This window comes from Suncus etruscus, chromosome 9 (genome assembly GCF_024139225.1).
Source record: "Suncus etruscus isolate mSunEtr1 chromosome 9, mSunEtr1.pri.cur, whole genome shotgun sequence".
Classification (NCBI taxonomy): domain Eukaryota; kingdom Metazoa; phylum Chordata; class Mammalia; order Eulipotyphla; family Soricidae; genus Suncus; species Suncus etruscus.
Genome location: NC_064856.1, coordinates 64916158 through 64933837, shown reverse-complemented (window position 1 = coordinate 64933837; position 17680 = coordinate 64916158). Strand labels below are relative to the sequence as shown.

The window sequence follows — 17680 nt, the reverse complement described above, 5'->3', positions numbered from 1 at the left end:
ACCTTTGTTTAATCATTTCTTGGAATTTTAAATGTTTTCTCATACATTTTTAAGCACTTTTCAGTTGTAAAGAAACAGCCTTTGAAACTAACTTTGGTATTTGATTATTTTCCTGGTTTTTTTATTTAGGCAATACAGCCAAATGTCAAGTTTTAGTTATAAAATAGAATCTGTTTTATAATATAGTCTGAAACAACTTGAAAGTTTAATGATATAAACACTTTTAGGTCTCCTTATAAAATAAATACCACTACCGTAGGAACACATACACAAACACATTGAACATATGTACATACATCACATAGAATTTTGCTGAGACAAAATAAGTATGCAAATTCTAGGAAATCCCTGAATTTAGAGCTGAAAGTTTATTATGGAGTTGTGCAGTTGTGAATCATTTCAGATAGCTGATATATTTTTTAAAAATGTTCTTATATCTTGAGATAATATTTGCTAACAACCTGATTTTCAGAGTTTAGTTTAAATTATTGCTTCTAGGACTAGACCACAGTCAGCAAAATAATATTGTTTCAAACATGGCAGTTATTCTATCTTGGCAGAATTTGAAGATATTTGATGTTCTAAATGATTCCAAGATTATAATTTTCTAGGATAAAGCCAAAAGCTTACTTTCTAAGCCTATTATGAAAATAGTAAGAAAATAAAATGTTTTCTCACATACTATATATTAGAATATTTTCAGAGAAAGTCATGGTGCTTATTCTTAGGGATCCAGCAAATCAGGGTAGTAGGGAAGCTCTATAGAAATTTTCCTTAATGATTAACAGTGTAGGTGTAGGTAGACCAGGAGAAAGAAAAAGGCAGTTCTTTTCATGTTGCCTTTGCCCTGTGGTGATAGTGTTGGAGTTATATGCATGGGAAGCCACCAGTAACAGTACTGTAAATCATATAACCTCAGTAAAAAATTAATTTTAAAAGGTAATTCTTTTTAAATTTTTTTTGTTTTGTTTTTGGGGTTTTAGGTTACACCCGGCAGCACTCAGGGGTTATTGCTGGCTCTATACTCAGAAATTGCTCCTGACAGGCTCAGGGGACCATATGGGATGCCGAGATTTGAACCACCATCCTTCTGCCTGCAAGGCAAACGCCCTACCTCCAGGCTATCTCTCCGGCCCATAAGAGGTAATTCTTTTTTATATATTATATATATATTAAGTCTTATACTACTACCACAGTGATAGTACTCTTGACACCGCATATGGAGTTCCCCAACCACATGAAATACTTTTCTGGGACACCATTTGGATATTCAACAATGTAACTCAATTCTAAATGTACTTACATGGAGTTGTTGGAGATCTGAAGATGATGATGTGCCAGGAAATGTTGTGTTCAATACTGTTAAACCATACCTTGTTTGTACAGCTCTTCCACTTTTCAGTTTCTAATGATGGCAAAGTTTTCCTTTACTTGAGTTGAGACATCCATCATCAGCTGCCCTTAGACACCATTGTTCCTACTTCAGCTGTCTGACTCATGTGCAATATCCACCTGTGACCTCCAATTCTGAGGCCTTCAGATTTGGACTCAACTAACACCACTAACAATTTTTGTCACAAATAATTTTATATGTGTATATCTATCTGTACCTCTAAATAGATGATAGAGTATTGGTTTCCCTAGATATATGTATAGAGGTCTGTTCCAGCTGTTCAGAATGGGCTTTTTCCGATATCACTTTGATACGTAGACTAAAATTTATTGAAACACTTTGAAACTTGAGAAAAACTATTACCACATCTTAATAAATACAGATTTCTTGACCTAGGAACAGGTCTAGAAATCAGACTTAATTGGAAAAGATATAGAGAGAGAGAGAAAAGAAAATATAATTAATTATAAAAGAAAAATTATATTAAGTGAGGGCAAACATCTAAAGGCTAGGTTTTGTCATATGAAGCAGATCCTTAATATGTGAGACCCCCTCTGATTACCTCAACATACTATAACCCTATCCCAATTCTTTCTTTTGCAAAAAATATAACCTCTATTACACTTCACTGTCCTATTTGCTTTAGAAATTACTGCCATATTTAAATTTTGTAGTTTTCTCTAACTAATCTGATATTGATAAATTTGCCTTTCCTACCTGAGAAAAAAAGAGAAGAAATTCCTTCCTTACCCTAACAATACCTAATTGGTTCTGCTCATCTGGAGAACCTTAAATAATACAGACTGATACTGAAATTGGTTCAGTAGGTAAGGAATTCTTTTTTGTTTGTGTTTTGGAGCCACACCCAGTATGCTCAGGGGTTACTCCTGGCTATGCACTCAGAAATTGATCCTGGCTTGGGGGGACCATATGGGAAGCCAGGGGATCTAACCGCAGTTCGTCCTAGCAATGCAGATGCCTTACCTCTCCACACCACTGCTCTGGCTCCATAGGTAAGGAGTTTTAAAGTTGTGTTTCCTAGGATCAGAGATATAGTAAAGGATTAAGGTGCTTGCCTTCAATATGGCCAGCCCCATTAGGTTCCTGGCATTACATACTGTCTTCCTACACACAAACACACTGGAGGACAGAGCTGGAGTAGCTTTTAAGCATTGCCAAGTGTGGTTCAAACTCCCCACCCCAGTAGTGGTTTGTCCCCCCCCCACCAGCGGAATTTACTATTAGATTGAAAGATGCTAATGACACTATGCCAGTTGTAAAATGAACAAGATAATCCATAGTGTGAATTGATTACATAAATATGCAAAATCTCTTCACTATGTATACTCCAAATCAGTAAATTTTAAAGATCAAAGGAATAAATGACTCTACATATATTTTTGAACATTTTTAGAAAATTAAGGAATATGATTGCTTCTAATATTTCTATGAAACATTAATCATAAAATAAATAATTAATTAAATAGAAAATTCAATTTCCAGATTGAAATACCCAGTTCAAGTGCAGCATAAATGACCTAAAAGCTTCTAGGTATGCCCTCAGGGGGAGTCTTATATCCTGTAGCCAGGAATACCATTCTGCCACTAACTGAATTTCAGTGCAAATTGAACTCTGCCTCAAGTAAAGTAGCCTCTACAACCATAACAGAAATGACCTCTATCTATCTCAATCGTAAGAGCTTCCCCATCCATATTGATACCAATCTGGCCAAATCCATCTGAGGAAATTAATGAGGCATTGGTAATGGTTTCTATAGTAACCATGCATCATTACAATGCAGATGCAGATACTCCTCAAGGACCCAAACCCAAATTCCATCTTTGTTTCTAGACTTCAGACTTTGAAGATGCTAGTGGGCTTAAAATAGTTGAACAACAAACTAAGGCTCATTAAGTGGCTGAATCATTCTCTATTCAGGGGTCTCAAACTCAATTTACCTGGGGGCCGCAGGAGGCAAAGTCGGGGTGATCCTTGAGTGCAAAGTCAGTAGTAAGCCTTGAACATTAGGGGGTGTGACTCAAACAACTAAAACAAAGCAAAACAAAAAAAGATTCCTCTAGGGCAGGGCCACAAAATGTTGTAAGGAGGGCCATTTGTGGCCTGCGGGCCGCAAGTTTGAGACCTCTGCGATCTATATCTTTGTATATGTGGAAAGTGAGGGACAAGAAATATTCAGAGGAAAAGATTATTTAGTCAATGTTTTACTTCTTTACCTAGAGATATCTTTTTTAAAATACCCCCATCTAACTTTGGTTTCTCTACCATAAAAGGAAGAATAATGCCCCACACCTCTTCCCAAAAGGTCCATGTCCATGTTCTAATCCTCAGAGCCTATGAATATCTTATATATGATGGAAAAATAAACTAAGATTGTTAAGCAATTGACTCTAAGATAGAGAAATGATCATAAAACTGTCTGGGTGGGTCCACTGCAATCATAAAGGTCTGTGGTTGTGGAAAGGGGAAAAATTAAAAAATAATCATAAAGGTGATAAAGAAAAGGTCTTGGCTTGATACTGTTGGCTTTGAAGGTCAAGATGTGTTAATATGAGTCACAACATGTGGGCAGATTCTAAAAGGTAGGGAAAAAAAAAGAAAAACTGATTCTCTTCTGGAACAAGTAGGATTTCAGCCCTAGAGAAATACCTGGATTTTATCTAAGGAAGATGCAATCTGAACTTCTGACAATAAATCTGTAGTGTTTTAACCATTATGTGTTGTAATACATTGCCATGACAACTTATAGACCCCCCTTATTATTTAATCTCAAAAGTAACTTTAAAGAGTCTCCTTCATGGCACCTATCACATTCAAAAAGTAGCTCCCCAACCCTTGAACATTCTCTTTAAGACTTATTTTCATCTGCTTGTAGATGGTCTAAAATTTCACTTATGTGTAGAATTAATCTTCTTCCCTCACACATAAATGTAAGGTCTAGGAGGGTAGGGACTTCAGTGTCTAATTCACTTCTGTTTCTGCTTTGCTTTGAACACTTACATGGTAGGTATTCAATAAACATAATGTTGTGTAAGTGAAATTTAAACTAATGAGGATAATAATCTTCCCAATGCTGTATAACAATTAGAAGACATCTGTTAGAAGACTCCCGTGCCCCGCAGGTCTTGTGTTACAAAGAACTGCCCAGTGCAGTGACTAACAGGACTATAAAAAGAAGCATAATTAGGAATTTCCAAATAGACAATCAGTTGCTTAATTCTAGAGTGGAGATAGAAAGCTTGAGTAGTTACTGTCTTTGACCAACTGCAAACCAGAAAATCTCCTGCAGTGGCCAAGAAGTAGTTAAAGAGCTACTAAAGCTAGTTAAAGAGCAGCAGGGGTTATCAAGTTCAACTAACCCCTGCAGTGTTGATAATTACTTCAGTCTTCCCAGTCAAATATGGTTCCTAATAGATACTCTCAGACATCAATGGTCCCCAGGGAAGTGGGATTCGCTTAGTCCAATGGGGTGGGCCATGCTGACAAGCTCTGAAATAGGCTTCCAGACTTAGGTGTCCTGCCCAGCCAGTAGTCTCTTAAGAGCAGAGCCCAGACCAGATAGGCCACCTCTGCCTCCGCTCTATGGACTCTGATCTGGACAAAGCCTTAGAGTGGACACTGTCTAGTGGACAGTGTGCCCCAGGGCTTTGTCCCAGTTGCAATGGAATGGGGCGGGATCTCGGGGTATCGGGCCAATGGGAGTTCAGCGGGGCTGCATAGCAAGACTTGAGAGCTTCTGGGCATTCGCAGTCCAGGGCCATGTGGGAGCTTAGCGGAGCTGAAGCTTGCGCCCTGGCGCTGGGCATCGTGCTCCTCCTGCTGCTCTTCACTCTGGGGGTCCGCCAATTGCTGAAGCAGAGGCGGCCAGCTGGCTTCCCCCCAGGGCCGATGGGGCTGCCGTTTATAGGCAACATCTTTTCACTGGCCACCTCTGCCGAACTCCCCCATGTCTACATGAGAAAGCAGAGCCAGGTGTATGGCGAGGTACAGCCCAACGGGCCGGGGCAGGGAAGGTCCAGAGCCTTCCTCCCGGATGGACTTGACGGCTCACCTGGGCCCGAGCTGTGAGGTACTCCTCTCGGTGTGCCGGCTGGTTTGGAGGGAACCCAGCTTCCTGGGACACGGGGGAACGCCGCATCCTTGTAGCAGATTTGGGTCCACCCAGGAGCCCTGCAGGATCAGGGTTCCCCACGTTGGAGCTGGGTCCTTCTTCCTCCAAGGAGTACAATGGGGTCCTTCCTGCTCCTGGGCGATGGGGTCAGGCGCCACCGGTGCCAGGCTGGGCTTAAGGATGCGGCCCTCGGTGGAGAGAATTCTGGTCTTAAGTTTCTGGGTCCCGAGCAGCACCACGCAGCTTGTAGGTCAGGTTCCTCTCAGAGCTAGTGGAGAAATGCTGGTGTCTGATTGCTGGGACCTAGTTAATGGTTAATGTGTCAGTCTAACATGTTTGCATTTGAAAACTTGCTCCAGGCGGTTGAGGTCCAGGTGGTTAAGGATTAGAAAGTGCTGATAGAAAAACCTGTCTGATTGGGGCAGTGGGTTCTGGAAAATAATAGTGAAAGAAAATAGTAAAAGACTGACTAGAATGGGTACAGTGGCTCTGACTGACCTGAGACTCCAAACACTAGTAAGGTGCCCCTTTGCCAGTCTCTACTCATGTTAATACACACACACACATGCACACACACACATGCACAGACACAGACGTGGGTACTCGGGTCTCTGGTTTATAGAGGACAAAACAGGCAGCACAGACTTGTCACTGATGAATTTGGCAGGAGGAGCACGAGTGTTGGGAAAGGTGCATTTTTCTGGGAAGATGGCCCGGGTTTCTAGAACACTGGCATGGGCTAGCTCACCTATTTTATTTTGACATGGTTCCCTCTCTCCTTTTTAGCGGCTAGGCTCTGGTCATGGGGCTGGGGAAAAAGCATTGAAAGTAGACACATTCCAGAGAACCATGAGGGAAGAGAGAGGGAGACATAATCAATTGCAAATTGTGGGTGCTGGAGGATAAAATAAAGGACTAGAAACTGACGTATTTCACGTGGGAGATACATTCACATGTAATCCCACTTTTATCAGATTTTTGTACATTTGTATAGCCCACTCTACATTGCAAAAGGGAAGTAAGGAAAATATCTCTATTTGCTTTGTGGTATAAGCATTATAATCTAGTGAAGTAATAAAATGTAAAAGCACAAGACTAGAGGTTAGTCTTAGACAAAATTCTACTTTCATTTCTCTGAATCATAATTTTTGCCATGCATAAAGAGAATAATAACTGAATACAATTAAGTGCTGCTCAAATATTCCTAATTATTATAAACTCCTTTATTAAGCCTTTAAATTAAAGATACTTTTAAACTATTTGAAATGATTTCTTAATGGAAATTAAGTTTTCATATATGTGTTTGAACTGAATTAGATCTCTATTTACAGAGATCATTCTTTTCAGGAAATGAGTAAACCTACATGTTCTATCAAAATAGATTATAAATTAAATTATAAGCATGCTGGAAACACTGTCATATTGGTGTGGGTAGATGTGTCAAATAATAATTTGACATGAGTCATTAATTTTATTTCTGTTACAACCTTGTACAAAGAGGGCTTGTTACCAGAGGTGATAAAATAGGCTGAACTGTGTGATTAGGTGCAAGTGGAGCAGAAGAAAAAGAGAAATCAAAAATAACAAGGATGTATACATATTCTTTTATTTTGATCCTCCCTTAAACTTAAACCGGAAACCACCAGGCATCATAATTCTCTAAGAACAGCCAGGCTTTGATCTTTTATTGTTGAGGGGGACCACAACTAGGATGCTCAGAGGCCATTCCAGGTTTGATGCTCAGGCATCCATGCAGGGCAAGATATGGAACATAGGGTGCCTAATGCAAAGACTATACCCTAGCCTTTGAGCTTTATCCCCAGCTTAGCCTTTGATCTTTATACTAGTTGTGAAACAGTTCTAAAGACCTACCTTTGTAAGAGGTATTTCCCAATTCTTACATGAACTCAAAAGTTAATATGAGATGTTTTAAATATACTACCTCCTTTAAATGTAGGAAAAGACAGTTCTTTACTGTAATATTGGAAGTACTTTGCTTATGATTAATTTGTACATAGAAATTTATTTTCCACTTTTTTTTCTTTCTTTTTTTTTTCCTTTCTTTTTGTTGTTGTTTTTGGGCCACACCCAGTGATGCTCGAGGTTACTCCTGACTGTGTGCTCAGAAATCTCCTGGCTTGGAGGGCCATATGGGACACTGGGGATTGAGCCAAAGTCTGACCTGGGTCAGCCACTTGCCAAGCAAAGCCCTACCGCTGTGCCACTGCTCCAGCCCCGCTATTTTCCTTTCTAATTAGAGATAATATGTTCAAAAATTTTAATGGATTTTAAAATTGATTGTTATTGGGACTGGAGAAATATTGCAATGGAAAAGGTGAGCAGGATTCAATCACTGGATTTCTGTATAGAGCCCCAATCCCTATCAGGAGTGATCTCTGAACACAGAGCCAGGAGTAAACCCTGAGCACTGCCAGATGTGACTTCAAAGCAACAACAAAACAAGTCATCTTCTTTTGGGAAAAAGAGTATCACTCATTCACTGATTCATTAATTCAAAATAACCAATAGGTTAAAAACAATAAAATGTAAAGAAAAAAGAAATAGCCAGTGACTTCTATAGCACATTTTGGGTGGCCTGACCTGGAGCCAGACAATTGATGCTACTCACCTAAAATCTTGCAGGTACTTAGGATTTGGCAGGACAAATCTAAGATTCTTTTAGAGACTTCCTTTTCTTAATAAACTTAATGAAATTCAGGGACCAAATGAGTCTTCCTGCCAATTGTTTATTCTTTGGCATTCTCACTTAGAATTTTGACAATCATCTTCACATTAAAAATGGAAGAGTAAAAGATACTAAATATAGTGGTGAGTGATATAATAGTAGATGGCGTGGTGTTTTCTGTTGAAAAAAAAAACCATAAAGAACACTTATATAAAATATGTTTTCTATGGCAATCTTGAAATCCAAACAGTTAAAATTTCTGCCTATGTCCTATATTAGTTTAAATGAAAAAGCTTAAATTGCAACCTTAGGTTCTTTGAGTTAGGCACACTTTCCATTTATAAAATTATATCTTTAGGCAGTCAGTGTGTAATGAAATCACAGCATTTAATATGCCATTTATAGAGAAGGATGCTTTTTATTGCCAAGTAGGTTAAAATGTCTACACTTTAGGAAAATAAATATTGGGAGAGGTGAATTTAGTATACATTGATTTCTACAGTTGTATATTTCTTCATAAATTTTTGTCACTTGTTTATCTTTTCTTAAGATTTTCAGTTTAGATCTTGGAGGCATATCAACTGTGGTTCTAAATGGCTATGATGTAGTAAAGGAATGCCTTGTTCATCAAAGTGAAATTTTTGCAGATAGACCATGTCTTCCCTTATTTGTGAAGATGACAAAAATGGGAGGTATGTTTATTTTGTTTCATGACTGACTAAACTATTTTCAATCACATCCTTTTGTAAATCTCATGCATAGAATTGGATCCTGTTGTACTAATTAATATAAAATGTTATTAACATTATAGAATCTGTTGTTTGAGAACCTTTCAGGCAGTATTTTACTCAAGATTTGTTTTGCTCAGTACATATAAATATTTTCATTTTAATCAGTTTTGTTTAATATTGTGAATAATGTCTTAAGTAATTCTCACTTGATAATATCTAAAATTTTTGAAACTTCTTTTTTTGTGAAACTTCTTATTCACACATGTGCACTGACACTTGATTTTTTTTTTTAGTTTGTTTGTTTTGAAGCCACACCTGACAGTTCCCAGGGCTCAGGGATTACTCCTGGAGAGTCTCAGGATCATAAATATAGTACAACAGATTGCAGCTAGATTGGCTATTTTACTATCATTCCATTGCCTACACAGATACTTGAATCAAAACTGTCTTCTCCATATCCCTCCCCTCTATTGCAATACTGGAATTTACACATATGTATGATTATGGAACTCACACATGTAGTTGTAGTACATATCAAGAGTCTCATCAGATTGTGAAGCTTAGACACTATTACAGTGCTTGCTGATGTTCACAAGCTTGAACTGTGACGGATACACTTAAGCTTGCTTATAACACTTATACTCCTGACCTTGTTGCACATCTTTAGTTGTGATACTTGCAGGAGTTGCCTGTTTTAGTTGTAGTGCTTGGACAACATGCCCTGATTGTTTATGGTAGGAATTTGCAGTGCTTGGTAGGAATTGGGGATCAGAGACAACTGAGATGCTAAGAATAAATGAAAGAGCATCCAGAATCATGCTCTGCACAGATGATTGAACTCACAGCTCTGTGCTAATAAAACAGGCACTTTAGCTACTAACCCATCTCTGGCTCAAACAATACATTTTAAAGTCATTTTGGATACTTAGCTACATTTTTACTGTGATTTTGCTTAGTAACTATAGAAGTTGAACAATCCTTAACTACTAACCAATATACTGTGGAAATAAAGTATTATGACTCTATGCTGTAATGTTAAACTATTCTATATTCAACAGAGGAGAAAGGCTGAAAGTTTCTAGAATAGGTAAGAAGAACATAAAAACAGAAGCCTAAATAGAATATTAAAGTCATCCTAATATTTCATAGTTTGAGTTTTCACAACATGACTTCAAAACTTATTTTCTTTTATAAGTCTCATATTTAAGTTCAGAGAAAAACTTAGACCTTGCTAATAAAGACGTTGGTTTAAAAAAAAAAGTATTAAATTGTAAAGCCAAATACTAACAAAAATAAAACACTAGACTTAACATATTAGTTGGACAGTCATACTTGAATTGATAATATAAATTTTAAAACTCTCCAATCTCATGACCTATTATAAATAATAATGAAAGAAGAAATTATACCATACTATAATGAAAGAACTTTAAAGATCTGATGAAAATAAAAGATAATGTGGTCAGAATATTTGGGGAACAATTTTAAAACTCTTGAGTTGTAATTTTGACTTTTAATAAAAAAAAATTCAACTTTGACTTTCCAAAAAATAGAGAAAGAAAAATAGATAAAAATTCATACATTTATTTGAAGATTTGGGTACTCTGAGTTGAGAAGTTAGAGCCACTCTTACCCTATTTATTTATTTATTTATTTATTTATTTATTTATTTATTTATTTTTGGTTTTTGGGTCACACCCGGGTTACACACAGGGGTTACTCCTGGCTATGTGCTCAGAAGTCGCTCCTGGCTTGGGGGACCATATGGGATGCCGGAGGATTGAACCAGGGTCCGTACTAGGCTAGCGCTGGCAAGGCAAACACCTTACCTCTAGTGCCACCACGCCAGCCCCTTATCCTATTTATTGTTTGGTGTGGAAAGGTTGCTCTGAGCATGATTCAACTCATGTTAGGTATTCAGCTTCACCCAGTGTAGGATTATTACAAAATTCTACTCTTGTCTCTTGTGCATGTTTCTTGTATATATACGTTTAAGTAGGGCTTGCTCTCATCTCAGTGCCTTTGCACTATTTCCTTTACCAAGAGCAATCTTTTTCTGGATAGCTGCTTGGCTTACTCATCTCTCCTTTCTTGGGGTGGGAGTGGGGAACACCTGACGCTTACTCCTGGCTCTGTGCTCAGACATTACTACTGGAAGTCTTGGGGATCATTCCCAAATCAGCAACATGTAAGGCAAATGCCTTAATTCTGAATGAATTTTTAATGCATAAATACATGTAAACTAAATAGTTATTTGGGAATCCAGAAAAGAGAACTCAGAAATTGGTCCTGACAGACTCAGTGGACCATATTTGAGATTCCAGGGATAAAATTAGGGTTTGTCCTAGGTAGGCTGTGTTCAAGACAAATGCCCTACTGCTGAGCTATCACTTCGGCCCCTTATTTTACTCTTTTGTCTTTCCTTTGTGACTTTCTCAGTAAGATTTTCTCTAAACATCCCATTATCTTCCTTGCTATATAATCAGTTTATCTCATCTGGTAAGTAAGATCTAATTCTATGTAAGTAGTGATCTTGACCTCTTTTGTTATTAGTTATATAGTTTTATATGTAGTTGTTATTGTTATAACAGTTGCACAATAATGCCTGACACATAGTAGCTACACATTGAATGAAATTTGTTTTTTTTTTTTGTTTGGGGGCCACATCAAAAGAGATCAAGATCACTTAGCTTATATATGGTGAATTTGTTAAAAACTCTATAATATAAATTGTAGCACAAAAGTTGTTGGAATCGATAGTGCAGCTAAGATGTTCGCTTTGCATGCAGACAACCTCAGTTTGATCCCAGCCATCCCATATGGTCCCGCAAGTCAAGAGGGATTTCTGAATGCATAGCCAGGAGTAACCCCTCAGCATCACCAGGTGTGGCCAAAAAAAAAAAAGTTGTTGGAATGAGGGTCAGATATGTGGCCCAGTGGTAGTATGTATCTCTTACACGTGTGAGAAAAGGAGAAAGAGAAGTTGTTGGGACTAGAAGTCTGAAATTTGAACAATAAACAAACTTTAAAATGTGCCTGTCAAGGAGGCAGGCTGGGGACAGGAGGGTACATGGGGATTCATGCAGAAGGAAGTTGATTATGGGTGGTAGGATTGATTTTGAAACATTATATGCCTAAAACTCAACCATAAATAACTTTGGAAATCACAGTGCCTTAATAAAAATTTAGTTTAATAAAAGTCATTTGGGGGCAAGAGACATAGCATAACTTTGCAGCCTTTGACTTGCCTTGCAGCCAGCAACCCTAGTTTGATCTCCAGCACTGCCGAAAATGATCCCTGCACTGCACACAGACTCCACAAAATGCCATAATTAGGAATTAAGCTTCAATATGTAAATTTTATGGAATATCCCTTTTGGTTTGAATATTTTTCTACACTGACACCTCATTCAAATCATTCTTGCCTCTCCCACTTACCCTACGTAAGTCATATATATGTGGATGTGTCTTTAATAGGGAATTTGTATTATAAAATGTATCCACTTAAAGCAGACCATTTTTATCCTAGAAAGATGATTTTCAGATGTTTACTACAAGATAGTTTTTGCTATAAAAATGCAATTATTTCTTCCTTTAAATTAGGCCTATACTAATAAAAATTGAATTATGAATGCACTTGAACCTCATTCAACCCAGGTTGAATTTTCCCAGGTTGGCTTTGGTCATTGAAGAATTTTTAATATCTCTATATATGTAAAATCATTTTCTTCACTCCATACATATTTAGCTGATAGATATAGGGAAATAAGAATAATCTGAGGAGAGGCACACCAAGCAATGTTCAGGGCTTGTTCTTTTTTTTTTTTTTTGGTTTTTGGGTCACACCAGGCAGTGCTCAGGGGTTATTCCTGGCTCCAGGCTCAGAAATTGCTCCTGGCAGGCACGGGGGACCATATGGGACGCCGGGATTTGAACCGATGACCTCCTGCATGAAAGGCAAACGCTTTACCTCCATGCTATCTCTCCGGCCCCCTCAGGGCTTGTTCTTGACTGCACTCAAGTCTTTGCTGGTAGAACTCATGGGACCATATGTGGTGCTCGGAATTAAACTCGGGTTAGCCACTTGTAAAACTAGTGTCTTACTGTCACTTTGGCCCAGAATAATACAATATTTTAATACACATTTTTCCCTCTAGGCTTACTCAATTCCAGGTATGGTCGAGGATGGGTTGATCATAGAAGATTAGCTGTAAATAGCTTTCGTTATTTTGGATATGGTCAAAAGTCTTTTGAGTCTAAAATCTTAGAAGAAACCAACTTTTTCATTGATGCTATTGAAACATACAAAGATAGACCATTTGACTTTAAACAATTAATAACAAATGCTGTTTCAAATATAACCAATCTTATCCTTTTTGGAGACCGATTCAGTTACGAAGATACTGATTTCCAACACATGATTGAATTATTTAGTGAAAATGTGGAACTTGCTGCCAGTGCCTCTGTGTTTCTTTATAATGCCTTTCCATGGATTAGCATCTTACCTTTTGGAAAACACCAGCAACTGTTCAGAAATGCAGCTGTTGTCTATGATTTTCTTTCTGGACTTACTGAAAAAGCTTGTATCAACCGAAAACCTCAGTTACCTCAGCATTTCATTGATGCTTATTTAGATGAGATGGATCAAAGTAGAGATGACCCATCATCTACTTTCTCCAAAGAAAACCTGATTTTCTCTGTGGGTGAACTCATCATTGCTGGAACTGAAACTACAACAAATGTACTACGGTGGGCAATTCTTTTCATGGCCCTTTATCCTAATATTCAAGGTAAGAGTCTCAACCTCAGTGATCCTCAAATTTAGGAATGACATATAGTTTATAGTCTTCGGCAATTACTAAATATTTAATTTAGAAATCCTTGCTGTGACACCACGTTGAAAGCATTTAATTTAAAAATTTAATTTAAATCAAATCATCTAAATTATTTAAATAAAATACCCAGATAATAAAAAATATCATTTTGGGTATACTTATACCATTGGTTTATTATAGGTTCTCCTTTGTTTTATCCAAAAGGAAGTTACTTAACAGATCTAAGAAAGGAAATTACTTATAGTTTTAAGAATTTCATTGTAATTTGAACACTTTCTCTCTGACAGGACAAGTTCAGAAAGAGATTGATTTAATTATGGGTCGAACTGGAAAGCCTTCTTGGGACGACAAATGTAAAATGCCTTATACTGAGGCAGTTTTACATGAAGTTTTAAGATTCTGTAATATAGTGCCATTAGGGATTTTCCATGCAACCTCTGAAGATGTAATTGTGCGTGGTTATTCCATTCCTAAAGGCACAACAGTAATTACAAATCTTTATTCTGTACACTTTGATGAAAAGTACTGGAGAGACCCAGAAATATTCTATCCTGAACGATTTCTAGACAGCAATGGATATTTTGTGAAAAAGGAAGCTTTGGTACCTTTTTCCTTAGGTAAGAGAACTTTTAACAGTGACCTAATTTATGACAGTTTAAGGTTTTTATCTTGTATAAATATTTTGGGGGAGGCAAAGGAGCATGATCCCATTAGCAGTGGGTCTGGGGATTGAATGTAGAACTCATGCATGTATAGCTGTAAAGCAAGTGCTCTAACCCTAGGAGTTATCTCTCTGACCCTGGAAGGTTTGGCCTCCTGATTATTTTTATTGTGGATTTTAAAAAATGTATATAATCAAAACTGAAAGAGAGAAGTCTATAACAGTAATAGTCAACACCTTGCCAGTTATGAAGGAGGAAAATAACATGGTAATTTGAAGTAACCCTGGAATTAAACTCTCTTGTCATAAAAAAAATTTATTTCCCTTCCAAAAATATTTCTGCTTCTGTGAAAAAAGTGCAAGATCCATGAATGATTAGAAACTGTTCCTTTCATTGAGGAAAGGTAACCCTTTAATCCATTCAAGTGGAACATCTAGAATATAGATCTATAGGGATGGAAATACTCACACGTCAAGTGCGATATTGGGCAAAATTTAGGCCCTTTTGCAGTATACAAGTGGTGAGGCAGAATTTATCTTACAAAATTACACGATAGGACAAAAGGATGAAAAGAAATGGGTACTGGAGGCTGATGTAACAATTTTTAATACCTTCAATAAACACCACTTCCTCTTGTCTATTTCAGATTGCTTAAGTGGCAGCCATCTATTAGTCATTAATTTTGGTAACAATTACATGTTTTCAAAAACTATTATGCCCGCCTTTTCTGTTTAGGGAGAAGACATTGTCTTGGTGAACAGCTGGCTCGGATGGAAATGTTTCTATTTTTTACAGCGTTGCTTCAGCGATTTCACTTGCATTTTCCACATGAACAGGTCCCAAATCTGAAGCCCAGGTTAGGCATGACTTTGCAACCTCAGCCTTACCTTGTCTATGCTAAAAGACGCTGAAATTGCACGTTTTATGAACCCAGAGTATATATGCCATACTCAGGAACCTTGTTTAATCGGTGTATGTGTTGAGACAAAACTCACATTTATAAAGCCAAATGAATACAGATGTGTCTTTAAAAACAGTACTGAAGCAATAATAATCATTACCTGGACACTTTTCCCCCAAGCTCCTATGACTTCTCTATGACTTCTAAAATAGAATTATGTCCTGAAGAAAACAAAGATACAAATGGCAACTGTGCTTAAGGTATTAAGAAGAATCCATGAATGCCCTAAGCAAAGTCTGACTTTTTGGCTTTTTTTTTTAAATCCTTTACCCTTTATTCTTTTTGTTGTTTGTTTATTTGTTTTGTTTTTTGTCACACCCAGCAGCACTCAGGGGTTATTCCTAGCTCTGTGCTCAGAAATTACTCCTGGCAGGCTTGGAGAACCGTATAGAATGCCAGAAAGCAAATTCAGGTTGAGCACGTACAAGGCAAATGCCCTATTGACTGTGTTGTTGCTCCAGCCCCTCCTCTAGCCTTTTGATCTCGCTCCTGTCCTGGGTGTTTAATCCTAGATATCAATGTCCAACATCCACTGATTGGGTATTATCTCTAATTATGTAGTGCTCATCCACCTCCATAGAAAACTAAAATAATAAGACCCAAGTTAATTATTTGGGACAACTACTGTAGATATTATTAATCCCAAATAATTGATTTGGGTCCTACTACTTTTTTTATTTAACTTCTTTTTGGAGTGGGAAGTGTTTGGGGCACACCCAGTGGTGCTCAGGGTTAACTCCTGGCTTTGCACTCAGAAATCACTCGGGGGACTATACGGGATGCCAGGAATCAAACCTGCATCCAAACACCCTACGGCTGTGCTACCACTCTGGCCTCCTAGTCCTACTACTTTAGACATGGTAGCAATAATAGGAAAACTTTTACAGTGTGAGGCTACAGGAGCTTTCCATTCTAGCTTTCTGTTATGTCTTCATAAAAATTGTATAATTATGGGGACTAGAGCAATAGTTCAGTGGGTAGGGCATTTTGCCTTGTACCTGGTTGATCTGGGTTCAACCCCCAGCATCCCGTATGGTCCTCTGAGTCTGCCAGGAGTAATTCCTTAGTTCAGTACCAGGAGTAACTCTTGAATGCAAGTCATGTATAGCAAAAAAAAAAATGTGTAATTGTTTATATAAATTAGTGTCCCTTTTAAATAATTATCTTCTCTCCAAAGGAGCAGTTTAGTAGATAAATTGTTACATCAATTAAAATGACACAAGACTATTAATTTTTAGAGGCACAAACATTTTCTTCCCAGCCAAACTGCCATAGAGCTTCAAGAGTTAATTTGGAAGGAGGGGATACCATTGATGTTAAAGGGTTACTTATGGCTCTGCATTCAGGAATTAGTCTGGGCAGTGTTTAGGGGACCAAATGGGATGCCAGGGATTGAAACCACATAGCCTCATACAAGACAAGGCCCCTATCCACCATACTATCTGTCCAGCCCAAGAGTGAATCATTTTATCTTTTAGAAGTCTCTAGATGGCTATTATTTTTCTATAGAAAATTCTTTCCAGATCCAAGCAGGGTACTTTAGAGTCAGGACGACTGCATGTTGGAGTACTTTCAGCATGATGGTATACTATTAATATTAACACTGGGAAACAGGTGTAAACAGTGACTGTTCTGAGCAAACTGTTAAGTTTATTTATCCATTTATAGATTTCCTTTTACACTAGTTTCTTTCAAGTTGCACATCAAAAGTTTATAATCTTCTAACTTAGCTTATGAATAGTTTCAGCCTCAACGTAAATACACATAATGAATTTTATCTTAATTTGACTCCATTGTTAAATATTTTAAGTGTATTTGGATAAATCATTTTTTTTAATTTCAGGCATGGGAAAATGTAATGCTGTTAATGATAGATTTCATATATACAATGTTCCAATACCACACTCTTACCAACACTGCATATCTGAAATACTCCCAATTGCAAGGAGGAAATTTTTTCCTATGAAAGTTTACTTAATATATAGGAATTTTGTCTTTTGGAAAGGGGCACTCACTGTGGTGGTAGTTATTGAACTGTTACTTCTGCTTGCAAAACACACAGACCAGCTGATGGGGAAGTTAGAGATTGATTAGTGATTATAGGGTAGCTATGACCTAGATTCGCAACGGCGAACCTATGGCACGCGTGCCAGCAGTGGCACTCAAAGGCCTTGCAGCTGGCATGCGGGAAGGTCTGTAATTAAGATATGTGGCATTGGGGCTGGAGAGATAGCATGGAGGTAAGGCATTTGCCTTTCATGCAGAAAGTCATTGTTTCGAAT

At 37.6% G+C, this 17680-nt stretch overlaps 1 protein-coding gene across 3 annotated transcripts; it reads left to right on the top strand.

Moving 5' to 3' along the window:
* Positions 1 to 428: 428 nt before the first annotated feature.
* Positions 429 to 16043, top strand: LOC126018922 (vitamin D 25-hydroxylase). Of its 3 annotated transcripts, XM_049781039.1 has the most exons (5): positions 5170 to 5396; positions 8760 to 8901; positions 13098 to 13730; positions 14063 to 14392; positions 15173 to 16043. In XM_049781039.1, the coding sequence occupies exons 1-5, from the start codon at positions 5172 to 5174 to the stop codon at positions 15346 to 15348; spliced, it is 1506 nt and encodes a 501-aa protein (XP_049636996.1). In that variant the 5' UTR covers positions 5170 to 5171; the 3' UTR covers positions 15349 to 16043. The 3 variants fall into 3 exon arrangements, with proteins under 3 accessions (XP_049636997.1, XP_049636996.1, XP_049636998.1); XM_049781040.1 differs by lacking the exons at positions 5170 to 5396; positions 8760 to 8901 and adding an exon at positions 429 to 1143; XM_049781041.1 differs by lacking the exons at positions 5170 to 5396; positions 8760 to 8901 and adding an exon at positions 11739 to 11824.
* The last annotated feature ends 1637 nt before the right edge of the window (positions 16044 to 17680 follow it).

Bases quoted from the DNA above. Each gene is read 5' to 3' on its own strand.
- LOC126018922 (XM_049781039.1), top strand. From the start codon at position 5,172: ATGTGGGAGCTTAGCGGAGCTGAAGCTTGCGCCCTGGCGCTGGGCATC. The intron at 5,397-8,759 runs GTACAGCCCAAC...TCTTTTCTTAAG, and splicing joins AGAGCCAGGTGTATGGCGAG to ATTTTCAGTTTAGATCTTGG. The intron at 13,731-14,062 runs GTAAGAGTCTCA...TCTCTCTGACAG, and splicing joins CCTTTATCCTAATATTCAAG to GACAAGTTCAGAAAGAGATT.